Source organism: Xenopus tropicalis, chromosome 4 (assembly GCF_000004195.4).
Source record: "Xenopus tropicalis strain Nigerian chromosome 4, UCB_Xtro_10.0, whole genome shotgun sequence".
NCBI lineage: Eukaryota > Metazoa > Chordata > Amphibia > Anura > Pipidae > Xenopus > Xenopus tropicalis.
Genome location: NC_030680.2, coordinates 148,433,257 through 148,454,186, shown reverse-complemented (window position 1 = coordinate 148,454,186; position 20,930 = coordinate 148,433,257). Strand labels below are relative to the sequence as shown.

General features: G+C 44.9%; 1 protein-coding gene across 2 annotated transcripts; it reads right to left on the bottom strand.

The window, feature by feature from the left end:
• Nucleotides 1-316: 316 nt before the first annotated feature.
• On the bottom strand, nucleotides 317-20,096 carry LOC101732277. 2 transcript variants are annotated; one of them, XM_031901253.1, is made up of 16 exons: nucleotides 20,052-20,096; nucleotides 19,008-19,068; nucleotides 18,501-18,599; nucleotides 18,116-18,220; nucleotides 17,668-17,760; nucleotides 15,138-15,251; nucleotides 11,457-11,576; nucleotides 8,905-8,985; nucleotides 8,579-8,767; nucleotides 8,360-8,432; nucleotides 8,107-8,270; nucleotides 6,697-6,811; nucleotides 4,669-4,817; nucleotides 4,250-4,318; nucleotides 4,021-4,134; nucleotides 317-1,736 (listed from the first exon to the last, which is right to left on the bottom strand). In XM_031901253.1, the coding sequence occupies exons 2-16, from the start codon at nucleotides 19,047-19,049 to the stop codon at nucleotides 567-569; spliced, it is 2,697 nt and encodes an 898-aa protein (XP_031757113.1). In that variant the 5' UTR covers nucleotides 19,050-19,068; nucleotides 20,052-20,096; the 3' UTR covers nucleotides 317-566. The 2 variants fall into 2 exon arrangements, with proteins under 2 accessions (XP_031757113.1, XP_031757114.1); XM_031901254.1 differs by lacking the exons at nucleotides 17,668-17,760; nucleotides 18,116-18,220; nucleotides 18,501-18,599; nucleotides 19,008-19,068; nucleotides 20,052-20,096 and having other exon boundaries at nucleotides 11,457-11,553; nucleotides 15,138-15,225.
• Nucleotides 20,097-20,930: the final 834 nt, after the last annotated feature.

The following is a 20,930-nucleotide window of genomic DNA, read 5'->3' as shown; positions in this document are numbered from 1 at the left end:
ACGTGATAGCTGAACACTCCCTCCCTACAGTGGGGTGACGATGGAGGGTATGTACTCTCAACATACATGACTAAAATGAACAGTTCAGTGTAAAAATGGAACTGGGTAAAATAGATAGACTGCGCAAAATAAAAAATATTTCTAATACAGTTAATTAGGCAAATGTCTATAAAGGCTGGAGTGGGGCAGAACTCTGCTTCCTGCTTTCAGCTCTCTATCCTCTTAGTTAGTCAGTGACTTTAGGAGGGGGGCACATGGGACATAACTGTCAGTTTGTGAGCCCGCAGGTCAGATTCAAATGCAACTAACTGACAGTTATGTCCCCCCTCAAGTCACTGATTGGTTACTGACTGCTAACAGCTTAGAGAGCTGTAAAGGAGATAGTACAATTCTAGTTGTTATGTGAGATATCTGTTCACTCCAGCCTTTATAGATGACATATTTTCCTAACTATATTAGAAATATTTTTTATTTTACCCAGTTTCATATTTACACTGAACTGTTCCTTTAAACCAACACGGAGTTGAAACTGCCATTTGTACTATACAGTAAGTTCCCTTTAGTTCCTATGGGCATACATGCTTCAGCATCAGCTCTATCTCCACAATGCAGTCCTCCCTCCCCATTTGGTTTAATGCCCCAAGAAGATGTTCAATAGACCCTGGGTACTTATCTAATACCAAGCACGTGGGTGACAGCTCTCTACGCTTTGACTCTTCATTTATTTCTAACACAAGGCTGGTGGTGGCTCCACCCAGTAGTTCTGCTAGTCTTCTCCAGTCCAAGCCCATTGGGTGTTGACTATCTAACGACTCACAGAGCTTTTTATGGGTGCTTTCTGCCAACCAGTGAGTGCTGCAAGATGTTCCTTGTTCATGCAGCATTCGCTGGTCATGGTGTGGAAAGAGTATCTCCCAACTTCTCACCTCTTGACTCTTTCCACACAAAGCTCTGTTTTCTTGTTCTGCCTGCAAAATCTGTTCCCAGGTAAAACCGCTCAGCTTCTCGAAGGGAGAAGCCTCACCTATGAGATGTAGCTCTCTGGGGATAAGGTGCAACTTCTTCCAACTCTTAATAGGTTCCATATTGAGCATTTTCTCCACTTCTTTCTCCACCTTTTCCATGAGCGTGTAACAGTCACCTTCATAGCAGTCCTGACTCCAGCTGCCAATCATGTAAAGGCACCGCTTGTTCTCAGAGACCTCCAATGTCAGCTGAGCCTTGTCGCTCAATTTGGCCCCTTCTCTCCATAATTGGCACCTTTCTGGTTCAAACATACGCAAAAGATAAATCTGGAGACAGCCTACAAAAAACTGGCTGAAAAGGCCTGTACTGGTCTTCTCCCAGCAATATCCTATTCCCCGTACTTTCTCCAGTTGCACCACTCCGGGAGGCCTACCCCGTTTAAGCCAAGCAGGTACAACATACTCTTCTTTAGTTGTTGGGAACAAGAGCTCCAACTTCTCAAGCAACTTGAGAGTCATTTCAGAGTTTCCATCACAAGCCTTTAAATCCAGGGCACACTTCATCTCATCCAGGCTCCATTGCTCCTTCTCCCTGCCTGAGGCTGGGCTTAGTGAATAATGACCAAACGTGCCACAAATATCTTGCAGGAACCATTTCATGTTAAATATAATCAAGCCTGATGGAGATGAATCAGGTTGGACACTGGGTCTATGGACACAGCCGGTACTGGAAGTACCAGAGGGACACGGTATCTGCGGCAGGTACAGCAACTGTAGGGGAAAAGTGAGAACATGATTACAGGCAAAATCCAGATTGATCAAATTAATATCCAAAATAATGGTATACATGTCTAAACTGGGATTCAAAATAGGCCCTGGCATTTCAAGTACACAGAGACCCAAACAGCCCCCCAACAGCAAACTAAATAGTGACTGTGCCCCCCACCAGCCCACTAAATAGTGACTGTCTATGGCATCTTACAGCAGCCCCTCTGGCATTTGCCAGAACCCACAGTCCAGCTGTAAGCTGACTGTGGCAGAGACACATGGGAATATGATAGGGACTTTAGACTGAAAGCTCACTGGGGCAGGGACTGATGGGAATATGATAGGGACTTTAGACTGAAAGCTCACTGGGGCAGGGGCTGATGGGAATATGATAGGGACTTTAGACTGAAAGCTCACTGGGGCAGGGGCTGATGGGAATATGATAGGGACTTTAGACTGAAAGCTCACTGGGGCAGGGACTGATGGGAATGTGATAGGGACCTTAGATTGTAAGCTCACTGGGGCAGGGACTGATGGGAATGGGATAGGGACCTTAGATTGTAAGCTCACTGGGGCAGGGACTGATGGGAATGTGATAGGGACCTTAGATTGTAAGCTCACTGGGGCAGGGACTGATGGGAATGTGATAGGGACCTTAGATTGTAAGCTCACTGGGGCAGGGACTGATGGGAATGTGATAGGGACCTTAGATTGTAAGCTCACTGGGACAGGGACTGATGGGAATGTGATAGGGACCTTAGATTGTAAGCTCACTGGGGCAGGAACTGATGGGAATGTGATAGGGACCTTAGATTGTAAGCTCACTGGGGCAGGGGCTGATGGGAATGTGATAGGGGCCTTAGATTGTAAGCTCACTGGGGCAGGGGCTGATGGGAATGTGATAGGGACCTTAGATTGTAAGCTCACTGGGGCAGGGACTGATGGGAATGGGATAGGGGCCTTAGATTGTAAGCTCACTGGGGCAGGGACTGATGGGAATGTGATAGGGACCTTAGATTGTAAGCTCACTGGGACAGGGACTGATGGGAATGTGATAGGGACCTTAGATTGTAAGCTCACTGGGGCAGGAACTGATGGGAATGTGATAGGGACCTTAGATTGTAAGCTCACTGGGGCAGGGACTGATGGGAATGTGATAGGGGCCTTAGATTGTAAGCTCACTGGGGCAGGGGCTGATGGGAATGTGATAGGGACCTTAGATTGTAAGCTCACTGGGGCAGGGACTGATGGGAATGGGATAGGGGCCTTAGATTGTAAGCTCACTGGGGCAGGGACTGATGGGAATGTGATAGGGACCTTAGATTGTAAGCTCACTGGGGCAGGGACTGATGGGAATGGGATAGGGACCTTAGATTGTAAGCTCACTGGGGCAGGGACTGATGGGAATGTGATAGGGACCTTAGATTGTAAGCTCACTGGGGCAGGGACTGCTGGGAATGGGATAGGGACCTTAGATTGTAAGCTCACTGGGGCAGGGGCTGATGGGAATGGGATAGGGACCTTAGATTGTAAGCTCACTGGGGCAGGGACTGATGGGAATGGGATAGGGACCTTAGATTGTAAGCTCACTGGGGCAGGGGCTGATGGGAATGGGATAGGGACCTTAGATTGTAAGCTCACTGGGGCAGGGACTGATGGGAATGTGATAGGGACCTTAGATTGTAAACTCACTGGGACAGGGACTGATGGGAATGTGATAGGGACCTTAGATTGTAAGCTCACTGGGGCAGGGGCTGATGGGAATGGGATAGGGACCTTAGATTGTAAGCTTACTGGGGCAGGGACTGATTGGAATGTGATAGGTACCTTAGATTGTAAGCTCACTGGGGCAGGGACTGATGGGAATGTGATACGGACCTTAGATTGTAAGCTCACTGGGGCAGGGACTGATGGGAATGTGATAGGGACCTTAGATTGTAAGCTCACTGGGGCAGGGACTGATGGGAAGGTGATAGGGACCTTAGATTGTAAGCTCACTGGGGCAGGGGCTGATGGGAATGGGATAGGGACCTTAGATTGTAAGCTCACTGGGGCAGGGGCTGATGGGAATGGGATAGGGACCTTAGATTGTAAGCTCACTGGGGCAGGGACTGATGGGAATGTGATAGGGACCTTAGATTGTAAGCTCCACTGGGGCAGGGACTGATGGGAATGTGATAGGGACCTTAGATTGTAAGCTCACTGGGGCAGGGACTGATGGGAATGTGATAGGGACCTTAGTATTTTTCCATTTGTGTCCCACTCCCATTAACCCCTTCCACCTCACCTGGGAGAAGTTGTGCAGATGCTCCAGCGCTGCCCGCAAGTCACTAGGGGAGAGGTGCTTGGCAGGGTGCTTATCAATGGGATCAGCAAACTCATTCCAGCACTGGAACAGGACCTGTGGGAAAGGGAGAAGGGAACCAGTTGTGGGGTCAGTGCAACCTGTAGAACCTAATTACCAGGAGTCTGGGAACCTGTTATACAGAATACAATACGCAGCAGTTTATACTTACATTGTGGGCACACAGATTTCTGGCTTTCTCCAGTACAAAGTGACCAACGTTGGGCACAGAATCATCGCTCTAAGGAAACACAAGGAAAACATCAGGCCCATAGGGCACTTACTGGGGTTCTGTGCATTGGTGCTGGGGTCACTGGGAGTTGCTGGGAGTCTTGAGTTGTTTTACTTTTATATGTATCCCTAACCGTGACAATGATTTATACCCAATATTAATCATAAAAGGGAAATACAGGCATTTAGGTGCCGCAGTTCGTATTGCATGGGGTTTACATTTAACCCTTTGCTTGCTTAAACACAGAGACGGAGGGTGATTTTTGTGTTTGGGGGAGGCAATAGCAATGTTGTTTTTATTTAGTATTCCTTTATGAACGCCGTGTATAATTGTTGCCCCAAAATGTGTTCTTGTGTTACCTGAGGGGTTTGTGTGACCGTCTCTCTCAGCGCTCGTTTAGCCGGCTGCACAGAAGTCGGACATTTACAGTTTATGGGTAAGAACGTAATATGGAAGAACTGGAACAGCTCCGCATGATTCTCCATCACGTTGCGGAAAAAACAATTGGCTGCCAAAAGAATACAAACACAGTGGGGGTCATTTATAAAATTTGTGCATCGCAGAATTATTCGCACAGTGAAACTCACATTCAGACTGAAATTGTAGGATAAAGTTTTTTAAAGTACAAATGGGACAATGTTGAAATAGTTGAAAGTAAGAAAGTGACTTCCATTGAACGTCCCCCAAGGGTATCGTCCCATACACAATACAATTTTTTTTTGTAAGCCAACCAAAATTTTCTGACCTGTCCGACTGACTAAATGACCGATCGGCATGGTATGAAAATGATCAGGACAATAATTCAGAGCCAGGGTCGGACTGGGCCCAGACCCAACCCTTGCGGCGCTCCCCCTGCCCCACCGCTCCTGCCCCGACGCATTAAATTTACACGCTCGGGACGTTGGGTGGGGGGCCCCTGTGAGGGGGGTTAGGGGGGCCCCTCCCGGGGGGGGAAGCTATGGGCGCGGGCCATATGGGCGGGCTATGGGCACGGGCCCCAGTGGGCCCTTCACCCCCAGTCTGACCCTGTTCGGAGCCCATACACAAAAATCGTACAAAACTAGGTTTTGTGTGATTTTATCATTATGTGTATGGCCAGCTTAAATCTTCAACCCAGCACATCGGATCAGGAGCTGTGGTGAATACCAAGGTGATACGAGAGGGGGACCAGGTAGGAGAGCCAAGTTGCCAAGCAGAGTGGTGGGGTCGGACAGGGGATTAGAGAAATAGCAGGGTGAGAGTAGTTTCTGAGGGGGGTGGGTTAAATGAGCACAGGGGCCTGTCTGGGGGCCCTAATGTGTTGGCCTGGCTCACTGAAGTTCATACAAGTCATGTAAATCAAGGTCAGCCATCAGCAATAGAGAAAAAAATGAGGAACGTGAGTAAATTTAAATCACAGGGATAATAGGCTGGGATGTTTAGGCTGGGTTTAAATGTAAAATTGAAATGGCAGATATGGAATGGGATACAGAAGCGTTGATAAGGGAGAAAGGTACGTGGGGATATTGGGGAAAGGAAGAACATGACATGGGGAGATGGGGATGGAATGGTGCCTGGGAGGAAGGAAAGTCACAACAGTGCCCCACTGTAACCCCAGCCCGGCATCTGAGCAGTCGGGGTACAGGGCTAAAAGAGATCCAATGAGTTTGTGCCATCAGAGTGTGTGCCATCAGAGTGTGTGCCATCAGAGTGTGTGCCATCAGAGTGTGTGCCATCAGAGTGTGTGCCATCAGAGTGTGTGCCATCAGAGTGTGTGCCATCAGAGTGTGCCACTTGAAACCAGTATAAAAACACATCACCGCTCAATTATCTACAGCTCCTTTATGCGCCATTGCCTAGCAAAGGTAGTGCCTGATGGGCCATCAGCTATTTATATATATCAAGTGGCAAATGGAATCCATAACTGCCCCCCAGGCAATACCTTTGCTAGTATAAGATAACAGCGGGAAGGGCTTATTGGTTAATATCTTATATCTGCAATTTGGTCAGCGCTGTGAATACTCATATCTATAATTACATGTTAATGATATTTTAAGTCAGCCTCGTTAGAGAATAAGGGTAAGAACCCTCGGAGTGAGCTTGTCGGCCATGATAGATCTCTGCTATCACGGGCAATAGGGCAACAAACCGCTCCGAAAAGGCTTTCCACTGGCGACTTCTATTGTCCTTTTCCTTTTTGGAGCGGTTTGTTGCCTGCCATAGCAGAGATCTATTGTGGGCGACACAACCTTAGCCTTAGGGGGCACAGTGGAACAGTTTTATGGAGGGTTTAAACCCCCTCCCTGTATTCAGCATGAGAATTGGACTAGGCCTTGGATCACCCCATTGCATATCAAATCATTTCATCTGCTTTGTATCTTTGTCTTTAAAGAAAAGATCCTATTTACCTATATCTTCCCTGTTGTTCTCGGGAAGTCTATCTAGATGGCTTCCAATTAGCAGGACACAGGGCTTGGGGGAAACGTTTTTGGTCGCACTCAGAAACCGCAGCCAGTAGATAATCTGTGAAGCACAGTGACCATCATATGGGGAACAGCACAATGTAGAACAATGATACCATGTTATTATACCCACAAATTGTTACACGCTGATTGATGTCATTTCTGTCACATGACTCACTTAAACTTGTGTATTATAATAAATAAAGTACCCCTGTTGTAAAATATGAGGATATTAGAAGTCACCTCAGAGTTCCATGACCTTTATAAAAGCACTCGGCCTTCGGCCTTTTATATGGTAATGGAACTAATATCTTTATATTTTACTACAGAGGGTACTTTATTCACTATATATTATAAGGAACTCCTCGGGGGCTTTTAATATCCCTATATGTTACAATAGGGGGCACTTTATTCACTATATATTATAAGGAACTCCTCGGGGACTTATAATATCCCTATATGTTACAATAGGGGGCACTTTATTCACTATATATTATAAGGAACTGCTCAGGGGCTTATAATATCCCTATATGTTACAATAGGGGGCACTTTATTCACTATATATTATAAGGAACTCCTCAGGGGCTTATAATATCCCTATATGTTACAATAGGGGGCACTTTATTCACTATATATTATAAGGAACTCCTCGGGGACTTATAATATCCCTATATGTTACAATAGGGGGCACTTTATTCACTATATATTATAAGGAACTCCTGTGTGACTTATAATATCCCTATATGTTACAATAGGGGGTACTTTATTCACTATATATTATAAGGAACTCCTCGGGGACTTATAATATCCCTATATGTTACAATAGGGGGCACTTTATTCACTATATATTATAAGGAACTCCTCGGGGGCTTATAATATCCCTATATGTTACAATAGGGGGTACTTTATTCACTATATATTATAAGGAACTCCTCGGGGACTTATAATATCCCTATATGTTACAATAGGGGGCACTTTATTCCCTATATGTTATAAGGAACTCCTTGGGGGCTTATAATATCCCTATATGTTACAATAGGGGGCACTTTATTCACTATATATTATAAGGAACTCCTGTGTGACTTATAATATCCCTATATGTTACAATAGGGGGCACTTTATTCACTATATATTATAAGGAACTCCTCGGGGACTTATAATATCCCTATATGTTACAATAGGGGGCACTTTATTCACTATATATTATAAGGAACCCCTCGGGGGCTTATAATATCCCTATATGTTACAATAGGGGGTACTTTATTCACTATATATTATAAGGAACTCCTCGGGGGCTTATAATATCCCTATATTTTACAACAGGGGGCACTTTATTCACTATAATTTCAGGGATACCTGTTCAACAGCCCTTTTTTGTCCCTCTTGGAAGTCACTCTCTACTCCTTCCAGACTGAAGACTACACAGTACATAGTGCTGGCCCCGCTGGTAGCAAGGAGAAGGGAACGAGTGAAGTAACATTCCATTTGGCCAGCAAAATCCCACATAATCAGAGTGTCACCTGAAACGAGCAGATAATGTCAGTTCCTACCCCAAAATACTATACCAATTATAGGCATGGCTACATAGGGTGCCTATGCACATACTCACCATCCAGGTCAGCGTGGGTTATGGAAACACCTTTGCTGGAAGGAGGGAACTGTAGCTCTGAAAATAACCCAGTCTGGGAGAAATAAAAGATTATTTATGATTATATATATTACATATCATAGCGAGTATATTTATGTTTATCATTCAGCGTAACCTTCACCTGGGGGGGGGTCCCAAGTGACGCATCGAGAATCATTGAGAGATGGGTCACAGTTTTACCTCTTTCAGGGTGCGGACAAGTGTACTTTTCCCTACGCCACGGTGCCCACAAACAAAAACCTTCACTTTTTTCCCTGTGCCTCTAGGTGTTTTCACAGGACCCTCCAGAGACAGTAGAGATAAATGTGGGTTTGGAGACTGAAGGGGCAGCTGCATGGAATTCTTCGGCAGGAATTTTCTTTGCTGTTCCTAAATGAAGGGAACTTGATGTTATTTTCTCAATTTCTTCTAATACCTTAATCATTACATTTCTTTGCTTTGCACCAAACACTCTCATCCCCAAACATCTTGAATTTGACTTGTGCATTTGCACAGCCGCTACTCACTTGTGTCTCTTTCTCAATTCTTCTAATGATGCAGTCTGGTGATTGAATGTGTCTGGCAACATCCAGGAGAGTGAGCCCTTCCTGAGGAAAAGAAGGAGAAGTCATTGGCCATGGATGAGCCGTGCTACACTTTGTACCTAATGCACCAAGGATGGGCACGAGTGCACAATGAGTGCAAACAGATGAGAGCACGTGGGTACAAGCAGGGTCAGAGTGGGCTGTCAGTGCAATGGGAAAAACCCCAGTGGGCCCCAGCACTTGTGGGCCCTGCCAACCCAGGCCCTTTCCCTCCACCAACTGAAGGTGCCAGTGCATCTCCCCCATCACGCCCAAGGAGTAAGTGCGGTATACGGTAGGGAAGGGGCTTTGATGTTACCACTGGGGTGGGGGGCCCACAGGCAGCTGTCCCAGTGGGCCTGTGGCACCCCAGTCTGACCCTGGGCACAGGTCTCATTAACAGGGGCCATTTGCAATTCACTGGTGGTTCAATCTGATTTCTGTGTTATCTGTACAACTGTGGTGCACTAATGTTTGATTCTTTAAAATGCACAGAGGCCAATTACCAAGTTAAATAAAAGGACAGGCCAGTTGCACTCACTTCCCTTACTTTGGGGATGATATTTAGTGCTAAATTCAGTAGCCAAAGCAAGGAAGACACATCCCACACCTTGTGTCTCAACCCTTTATCTATGTAGAGTGTAAGCTCTTTTGGGCAGGGCTCTCTTCCCCTCCTGTATCGGTTATTGATTGCTTTATATGTTACTCCTTGTAGATTGTAAGCTCTTTTGGGCAGGGCTCCCTTCCCCTCTTGTATCGGTTACTGATTGCTTTATATGTTACTCCTTGTAGATTGTAAGCTCTTTTGGGCAGGGCTCTCTTCCCCTCTTGTATCGGTTACTGATTGCTTTATATGTTACTCCTTGTAGAGTGTAAGCTCTTTTGGGCAGGGCTCCCTTCCCCTCCTGTATCGGTTACTGATTGCTTTATATGTTACTCCTTGTAGAGTGTAAGCTCTTTTGGGCAGGGCTCCCTTCCCCTCCTGTATCGGTTACTGATTGCTTTATATGTTACTCCTTGTAGAGTGTAAGCTCTTTTGGGCAGGGCTCCCTTCCCCTCCTGTATCGGTTACTGATTGCTTTATATGTTACTCCTTGTAGAGTGTAAGCTCTTTTGGGCAGGGCTCCCTTCCCCTCCTGTATCGGTTATTGGTTGCTTTATATGTTACTCCTTGTAGAGTGTAAGCTCTTTTGGGCAGGGCTCCCTTCCCCTCCTGTATCGGTTACTGATTGCTTTATATGTTACTCCTTGTAGAGTGTAAGCTCTTTTGGGCAGGGCTCTCTTCCACTCCTGTATCGGTTATTGGTTGCTTTATATGTTACTCCTTGTAGAGTGTAAGCTCTTTTGGGCAGGGCTCCCTTCCCCTCCTGTATCGGTTACTGATTGCTTTATATGTTACTCCTTGTAGAGTGTAAGCTCTTTTGGGCAGGGCTCCCTTCCCCTCCTGTATCGGTTACTGATTGCTTTATATATTACTCCTTGTAGAGTGTAAGCTCTTTTGGGCAGGGCTCTCTTCCACTCCTGTATCGGTTATTGGTTGCTTTATATGTTACTCCTTGTAGAGTGTAAGCTCTTTTGGGCAGGGCTCCCTTCCCCTCCTGTATCGGTTATTGATTGCTTTATATGTTACTCCTTGTAGAGTGTAAGCTCTTTTGGGCAGGGCTCCCTTCCCCTCCTGTATCGGTTACTGATTGCTTTATATGTTACTCCTTGTAGAGTGTAAGCTCTTTTGGGCAGGGCTCCCTTCCCCTCCTGTATCGGTTACTGATTGCTTTATATGTTACTCCTTGTAGAGTGTAAGCTCTTTTGGGCAGGGCTCTCTTCCCCTCTTGTATCGGTTATTGATTGCTTTATATGTTACTCCTTGTAGAGTGTAAGCTCTTTTGGGCAGGGCTCCCTTCCCCTCCTGTATCGGTTACTGATTGCTTTATATGTTACTCTGTATGTCCAATGTACGAAACCCACTTATTGTACAGCGCTGTGGAATATGTTGGTGCTTTATAAATAAATGTTAATAATAACAATAATAATAATGTCCTAAATAGCCAATGTGATGGGCATACTCGTTTTTACTGCAATGGACAAATTAGTTACCTTCAGCAAAATATGGGCTCTATGAATCCAGTAGGGAGTCTGACATAGGACTCCCCTGACTTACTCACTACAGCCTAAACATAAAACACATTAGAAGGAATATATTGATGACCTGATATCATCACAGTCAATTTACATGCTCCAAAGTTGCATAAATGTTGAGAAAGTAAAATTGGGAACTAAAAATTCAGTTTGCCTATTTGGGGCCAAAAAAACACAGGAAAATATAAAATCCAGGGAAGTAAAATCAGGGGTTTGACTGCATAATTTCTGTTAGTATTGTTATTTTATTCATTTCACACGTCTTTCTTTATTTTCCTGTCCCCAGCTAAGCTTTCTTACGGGTAGGAGGGTTTCAATAGATTCTCCCATGAATTCACTAGCAGATATTTAGAACTTACTGCATTTCTGCACAGAATATCTGGATGGAAGTGAAGGCCGAGTGAAAGGAGATTGGACGAGGATTCACTTGCTTTCATTGCTGCGCCCCTCACAATGCTGAAGAGGAAATTCTCGTGAGCCTGGAGAATACATTTACATGACAAACACATTGCTATTATGTAGGTCCCGGTGTATTATACAGCAAGTTGGCAGTTGGGCAATAGCCGTGTAGGTGCCAGAGCAAAGGGAGGCTTCTCCTCCTTAAACATTGTTATTTTTAATCACAGTGTGTGCCCAATAAATAGGTTAAGTAAAGCTGCAGCATTGGCTGAGGCCCTTCTCTGTCTAGTCATTCCCACTGCTGGAAAGTTCATGTAGGAGCCGCTCATATCAGTCAGTAAATAGATCCCAATACAAACAGCTTATGTGACTCTATAATAACCGGTCATTCCCCTGCTGGAAAGTTCATGTAGGAGCCGCTCATATCATTCAGTAAATAGCTCCCAATACAAACAGCCGATGTGACTCTATAATAACCAGTCATTCCCCTGCTGGAAAGTTCATGTAGGAGCCGCTCATATCATTCAGTAAATAGCTCCCAATACAAACAGCCGATGTGACTCTATAATAACCAGTCATTCCCCTGCTGGAAAGTTCATGTAGGAGCCGCTCATATCATTCAGTAAATAGCTCCCAATACAAACAGCTGATGTGACTCTATAATAACCGGTCATTCCCCTGCTGGAAAGTTCATGTAGGAGCCGCTCATATCATTCAGTAAATAGATCCCAATACAAACAGCTGATGTGACTCTATAATAACCAGTCATTCCCCTGCTGGAAAGTTCATGTAGGAGCCGCTCATATCAGTCAGTAAATAGATCCCAATACAAACAGCTGATGTGACTCTATAATAACCGGTCATTCCCCTGCTGGAAAGTTCATGTAGGAGCCGCTCATATCAGTCAGTAAATAGATCCCAATACAAACAGCTGATGTGACTCTATAATAACCAGTCATTCCCCTGCTGGAAAGTTCATGTAGGAGCCGCTCATATCAGTCAGTAAATAGATCCCAATACAAACAGCTTATGTGACTCTATAATAACCGGTCATTCCCCTGCTGGAAAGTTCATGTAGGAGCCGCTCATATCATTCAGTAAATAGCTCCCAATACAAACAGCCGATGTGACTCTATAATAACCAGTCATTCCCCTGCTGGAAAGTTCATGTAGGAGCCGCTCATATCAGTCAGTAAATAGATCCCAATACAAACAGCCGATGTGACTCTATAATAACCAGTCATTCCCCTGCTGGAAAGTTCATGTAGGAGCCGCTCATATCATTCAGTAAATAGATCCCAATACAAACAGCTGATGTGACTCTATAATAACCAGTCATTCCCCTGCTGGAAAGTTCATGTAGGAGCCGCTCATATCATTCAGTAAATAGATCCCAATACAAACAGCTGATGTGACTCTATAATAACCAGTCATTCCCCTGCTGGAAAGTTCATGTAGGAGCCGCTCATATCAGTCAGTAAATAGATCCCAATACAAACAGCTGATGTGACTCTATAATAACCAGTCATTCCCCTGCTGGAAAGTTCATGTAGGAGCCGCTCATATCATTCAGTAAATAGATCCCAATACAAACAGCTGATGTGACTCTATAATAACCAGTCATTCCCCTGCTGGAAAGTTCATGTAGGAGCCGCTCATATCAGTCAGTAAATAGATCCCAATACAAACAGCTGATGTGACTCTATAATAACCAGTCATTCCCCTGCTGGAAAGTTCATGTAGGAGCCGCTCATATCATTCAGTAAATAGATCCCAATACAAACAGCTGATGTGACTCTATAATAACCAGTCATTCCCCTGCTGGAAAGTTCATGTAGGAGCCGCTCATATCATTCAGTAAATAGATCCCAATACAAACAGCCGATGTGACTCTATAATAACCAGTCATTCCCCTGCTGGAAAGTTCATGTAGGAGCCGCTCATATCATTCAGTAAATAGATCCCAATACAAACAGCTGATGTGACTCTATAATAACCAGTCATTCCCCTGCTGGAAAGTTCATGTAGGAGCCGCTCATATCAGTCAGTAAATAGATCCCAATACAAACAGCCGATGTGACTCTATAATAACCAGTCATTCCCCTGCTGGAAAGTTCATGTAGGAGCCGCTCATATCATTCAGTAAATAGATCCCAATACAAACAGCCGATGTGACTCTATAATAACCAGTCATTCCCCTGCTGGAAAGTTCATGTAGGAGCCGCTCATATCCGTCAGTAAATAGATCCCAATACAAACAGCTGATGTGACTCTATAATAACCAGTCATTTCCCTGCTGGAAAGTTCATGTAGGAGCCGCTCATATCAGTCAGTAAATAGATCCCAATACAAACAGCTGATGTGACTCTATAATAACCAGTCATTCCCCTGCTGGAAAGTTCATGTAGGAGCCGCTCATATCCGTCAGTAAATAGATCCCAATACAAACAGCTGATGTGACTCTATAATAACCAGTCATTCCCCTGCTGGAAAGTTCATGTAGGAGCCGCTCATATCAGTCAGTAAATAGATCCCAATACAAACAGCTGATGTGACTCTATAATAACCAGTCATTCCCCTGCTGGAAAGTTCATGTAGGAGCCGCTCATATCATTCAGTAAATAGATCCCAATACAAACAGCCGATGTGACTCTATAATAACCAGTCATTCCCCTGCTGGAAAGTTCATGTAGGAGCCGCTCATATCAGTCAGTAAATAGATCCCAATACAAACAACTGATGTGACTCTATAATAACCAGTCATTCCCCTGCTGGAAAGTTCATGTAGGAGCCGCTCATATCATTCAGTAAATAGATCCCAATACAAACAGCTGATGTGACTCTATAATAACCAGTCATTCCCCTGCTGGAAAGTTCATGTAGGAGCCGCTCATATCATTCAGTAAATAGATCCCAATACAAACAGCTGATGTGACTCTATAATAACCAGTCATTCCCCTGCTGGAAAGTTCATGTAGGAGCCGCTCATATCATTCAGTAAATAGATCCCAATACAAACAGCTGATGATACTCTATAATAACCAGTCATTCCCCTGCTGGAAAGTTCATGTAGGAGCCGCTCATATCAGTCAGTAAATAGATCCCAATACAAACAGCTGATGTGACTCTATAATAACCAGTCATTCCCCTGCTGGAAAGTTCATGTAGGAGCCGCTCATATCATTCAGTAAATAGATCCCAATACAAACAGCTGATGTGACTCTATAATAACCAGTCATTCCCCTGCTGGAAAGTTCATGTAGGAGCCGCTCATATCAGTCAGTAAATAGATCCCAATACAAACAGCCGATGTGACTCTATAATAACCAGTCATTCCCCTGCTGGAAAGTTCATGTAGGAGCCGCTCATATCATTCAGTAAATAGATCCCAATACAAACAGCCGATGTGACTCTATAATAACCAGTCATTCCCCTGCTGGAAAGTTCATGTAGGAGCCGCTCATATCAGTCAGTAAATAGATCCCAATACAAACAGCTGATGTGACTCTATAATAACCAGTCATTCCCCTGCTGGAAAGTTCATGTAGGAGCCGCTCATATCATTCAGTAAATAGATCCCAATACAAACAGCCGATGTGACTCTATAATAACCAGTCATTCCCCTGCCGGAAAGTACTTACCAGATTTTGGATTTCTGGCTTTGTTCTATGATGGTGCAGCAAAATCTGAGAGATTTGAACAGCAGTGCCGGCAGGCCTCAGTGATGCCGCCATGTGTAGAGGCGTGTTACCTTCCTACCATACAAACAGAAATGTTCATGATATGGGATTTTGGCGGCCATAAAAGAACTGGGAACAATAACTAGAAAACTTTCTGTAATGAGCGCCACACAGCGATATAACAGAATTCTATGATTAAAGTAGTAATTAACAGTTATATTAACCGTTAGTCTGATGCAGACAGTGATATTCTGAGTTAATTGGCAATTGGTCTTCATTTATTATGGGTTTTAGATTATTTAGCTTTTTGTTCAGCAGCTCTGCAGTTTGAAACATCTGCAGCTATCTGGTTGCTAGAGCCCAATTTACCCTAGCAACCAGACATTGGTTTGAATGAGAGACCAGGAGATGAATACGAGAGGCCTGAACTTAAAATTAAGTAATTAAGGGCAGAACTAGGGGTAGGCAGAAGCACTTACGATACATTTCTTGGCAACAAATACACTATTTTATGTAAAAATATATTCTATACGTCTGTAGATAGGCCCAACCAGAATTTTCTGGCCTGGCTTCAAAAGTTAATGGAGGCAGCCAGTCAGGAGGGAAGAAGCCTTAATCAAGGTCTAAACAGCAGCCTTACCCTACATAGTCCAGGATGCGTAAGTCCAAGCATCACTAGTCCTTAGTGCAACAATTCTCCCTAAAGCCTCCAACTTGTGGAGCAACACAAGCATGAAAATGGTTCTTTGGGGATGCCAAACAAGGGCTGTGATTGGCTATTAGGTAGCCCCATGTGGCCTGTAGGAGGCTCTGCTTGGGGTAAAACTGTGTCTCTGGGCTTCCCAAACTTGTCTCCAAGCCAGAACTGTAAAAATGGCGCCTACTTTGAGGCCACTGGGAGCAACATCAAAGGGTTAGGTGAGCAACATGTTGCCCCTGCACTACAGCAGACCCCGCAGTTGAGAGGAGGCCTGGGGGACAGGGGGGCCCAGACTGCAGGATCTGTTTCCTTTGGCGGCAATGGGGCAGCCGGTTCGGGGATCGCATCAACGAGCCGTTGCGGTCCCCGATCCAACTGAATTTTCTAACCTGCCCGATCGATATCTGGCCAATTTCAGGCCAGATATTGGTCGGGCAGGCCCCTCGTTTCTGCCCCTACACGGGCCGATAAGCTGCCAAATCGGTCCAAGGGACCCATATCGGCAGCTACAATCGTCCCATGTATGGGGACCTTACGTCTTTCAGGCAAAAAACTACAGGCGCCCAAAGGGAAACTAAAATAGACTGTAACAGGATGAAGTGGGTAAAGTTAGGTTTAGGCCACATTACTCAAGCTGAACAGGAGTGGCTAGAGCTAGGGAATCAACTGCTATTGGCTGGACCTAGGAGGCTGCTGGGATTTCATGCACACATTATAGAAGACAGATTTTAAGCCAAAATTCACCAGAAACCTCTGATCTGCATACCTGGCCGAGTGGTTAGGGGAAGCCGGAAACCAGAGGATACCTGGTTCATAGCCTGTCAGAGCCTTCTGGAACTACACCAGCATAACAGTCATAAAAGGGAATGTAAACCCAAAAAAATCTTCACTTGGAAAGTAATGTTCCTCTATGTTCAGATAGGATCCAGGTTGGACACCATGTTTTTTCATAGAGTTTGGATCTGCTGAACCTTTATCCAACCCCTTTTTGGTTGGATTCTCAGGGAGAGAACCCCACAACTTCCCAGCTCTCCTTGTAACAAACACTTTCCCTACCTGGCTGTTTACCTTTCAGTTAATTTTTTGTATGATGTAGAGCAGTGATCCCCAACCAGTGGCTCGGGGGCAACATGTTGCTCCCCAACCCCTTGGATGTTGCTCTCAGTGCCCCCAAACCAGGGAGTTATTTTTAAATTCCTGACTTGGGGGCAAGTTTTGGTTGAATAAAAACAAGATTTCCTACCAAATAAAGCCCCCTGTAAGCTGATAGGGTGCATAGAGGCCCCTAATAGCCAATCACAGCCCTTATTTGGCTCCTCCATGAACTTTTATGGTGCTTGTGTTGCTCTCCAAGTCTTTTTACACTTGACTGTGGCTCACGAGTAAGAAAGGTTGGGGATCCCTGATGTAGAGAGTAATACTCTGAGACAATTTGCAATTGGTCTTCATTTTTATTTGCTGGGGTTTTCTGATTATTTTAGTTTTATTGTTTTAGTTTTTGTTCAGCGGCTCTTCCGTTTGTAATTTCAGCAATCTGGTTTCTAGGGTTCAAACTACCTTGGAAACCAGAAAGTGGCTTGAATAGGAGACTGGAATATGAATAGGAGAGGGATAATAACAATCAAATTGTAGCTTCACAGAGCAATAGGTTTTGGCTGCCGGGGTCAGTGACCCCCATTTGAAAGCTGCAAAGAGGCAGAAGATGAAGGCAAATTATTACAAACTATAATATATATATTGAAGACAATCAATGGTTTATTTACTAATTACCATGATACAGCAATTACACACCTGATCTTGCAGGTTCGGGTCAGCTTTGTCGATGAGGAACTGAATAGCTTTGATGCTTTTACCACGAACAGCTTCATGGAGGAGCGTATAACCCTAAGTATTGGGCAGGAGCTCATACATTCACTCTTAATGATGGCAAATAAAATCAGGGGAAAGGGCAGTGATCCCAAAGTAGGCATGGAAAAGCATGGCAGAACCCCTTTCCTGTGTCCCCCAAAGAAAATGCCAAAGAAAAGAGGTTTAAAAAGGAATCAAGAATAAATGATAAGGAAAATACTTTCAATGTCCATTGCAGTCCCCTGGGAAGCATATTAACAAAAGTGAATCTGGCCCAAAGCATGAAAATGAGAAGGAAAAAAGGACAGAGAAGTGACCCAAAGAGGCAAAGCAAGGAGTCTGTCAGTGGGAGAATCACCGTACGAAGCAAATCCTGGTGCCGGCGCTGTACCTTAATGCTCTTCTGGTTCACAGCTTGGGGTGCTCTGGAGAGGAGCAACTGTAAGATTCCCACATTGTCACCCAGGGCTGCGAAATGCATGGGCGTCAGTCCACTCTAGAACGACAGGAACCACAGAGGCAGATGAGAACCCGTTTCCAAAACAGCAGCTCATAAAATGAATGTACTCATTAACTGTCCCAAAAGAGATGGCGAAACCTCTGGGCGCCATAATTAGAAATCCAGCGTTGGGAACACGGAGTCTATTTTTGCTCTTACATTTCAGGTGACAGAAAAGGGTTGCAAAATCCCACTGGGCAATGTCACCTCCGAGGCCAAAGTTTACCCCCCGGTGACCAAACAAACTTTAGCAGCACTAGACACCTCATACACTTACCCCATTTTTGGCCAGAACGTCACATCCATTGTCCAGCAGTTCTTTCACCAAGCTGTGGTTGTTATCATGGGCAGCGTAATGGAGGGGTGTATTCCCATGCTGCAAGGGAGTGATGCTTGGTTAGAACAGACAGAAAACCTTATGTAAAGGTCCCCATACATGTTATGATTTTGGTGAAATCGCTTACGGGTGGGCGATATCGGGCAAATGTAGGCTAATTTGATCGTTTTGCCCTGGGCCAAAGATAGAATTATAACGGCGGCAATGGGGCAGTTGGTTCAGGGTTGAGCCGATCAACGAGCCGATGCGGTCCCCAATCCGACTGAATCTTTTAACCTGGCCAATTGATATCTGGCCAATTTCAGGCCAGATATCGGTCGGGCAGGCCCCTCGTTCCTGCATCTACACGGGGCGATAAGCTGCCGAATCGATCCAAGGGACCCATATCGGCAGCTACAATTGGCCGGTGTAGGGGGACCATAACACAAATAAAATCAAAGAGTTCACCTTATCAGGAGACACTGTATGGGGCCCCGGCTGCTGTGCCATTCCTGCCAGAAACACACACCTGGGGAATAAAGGACGATATAAGTACACACTTACCTATGTTATGTATCGAATATACCACTTACCCTTTAGCCATATTTATCTATACACTACTGAGCTTTCCTCACCCCTTGTCTCAGGTGCAGTGTCGGACTGGCCCACCAGGATACCAGGAAAACTCCCGGTGGGCCCAGGGGTCAGTGGGCCCTCCTGCTTCTAACAATTAGACCTATTGCATGGTCATTCCTTATTTCTGTAAAAGTAGGAAAAATAGTTTGGAGAGCTGGGCCCCTGGGGTCCCAGTCCGACACTGCTCAGGTAGGACAGGGCGTTCAGACTACTGCACATTTTTTAACCTTTTTCTGGAATTATCTCACTTAATTATCCAAGCTTTGGCCTCCTACAAGCTTTGAGTGCTGATGTGACACCTCTACGGATACTTGAAACTCCATTTCTATACTTTCTTTTCTATTCACTTCCTTATGCCAACTGTCTGTCTGTGTGACTCATAAAATACCAATATAATTAATGATACAGAGAAACGACTGCCTCTCTCGGTGCTACTCACACCCTGGCTCAGAGCTGCAGTTTCACAAAGGATCCTGGGAGCGCTGCAGGCTACACTTCTAGTAAGACAGACACCGCTGCTTCTCACCACTTCCCTGAACTATTTAAGGTTTTATTTCTCCCTTATGCCGCGGAATGGAAGGATAATAGGGAACCAGCATTGCTGGGTAAATAAGTGTAACTGCTACAGCAAGTAAAGCAGTGAGTACTGATGGGATATAAGCACAGGGGGCAGATTCTAATACAATAATGACCCTAAGGGGGGCATCTAGGAGACCATTCAGATCACAAGCAGGCAATAAGTGCCTTGGAACAGAGTATAGTGGGGAAATACCCCATATGGGCTCAGTGCTCTTTCCCTCATTAGATAAAGAGAAAGCAATGGTGGGGCAGTAAGTAAAACTCAGGCATTTTGCACTCCCGCTGGTACCTACTCACCTCTCTACAGTCTGGCTTCCTGCTTAGCTGGTCACATGCTCCCTCTACCAGTTCCTCACTGGGACAAACCTCCCAGAGACGCACAGTCCCAGTACCGTAGTGTTTTACAGCAACGCAGAGTAGTTATGAGCTCTGTACAGACTGTATATAATCAGGGCTGTCATGTGTAAGGCATCGATGAATTCATTTTAATAGTGAATAGTAGATTGGTCTCTTTGTGTACCAATCACTTTAATGGGTATTTCAGTTTGTGAATTAACTTTATTAGTGGAGGTTTGTTGATCATTACATTTTAATAGAAATAAAAAGTGGGTGATTACCTTTAATAGGAAGTCATTTACTGACAAGCGTTTGCACTTATTATTATTATTATTTATATAGCGCCATCAGTTTACGCAGCGCTTTATAGAATAGAGGGGTACAAAAGACAGAACAGTTAACATGTACATATAAAAGATTCACAAAAATGGTTTGCGGTTACATTGGATGAGGGTCGGAGACACCAGGGGGAGGGCCCTGCTCGCAAGAGCTAACATTCTAAAAGGGAGGGCTGAGACATAAGGTCGGGGTAACTAGCATGGCGTTAGAGTTCATGTAGGTGTGTAAAGTGACAGTAAGTGCGGAGTGAGAGGCGAAAACCAGAGGTTAGTGAGTGTTTGGGGGGTTTAGGTTATAGGCTTGAGTGAAAAGGGGAGTTTTAAGAGACCGTTTAAAGGCTTGGAGAGTCTGGAAGTGCCTAATGGGACGGGGAAGAGCGTTCCAGAGGATGGGTGCAGCGCGAGAGAAGGCCTGGATGCGAGAGTGAGAGGAGGTGATGAGTGAGGAGGAGAGAAGGAGGTTGTGTGTAGTTTTATATTAATTCTAGCTATAGACTAATTC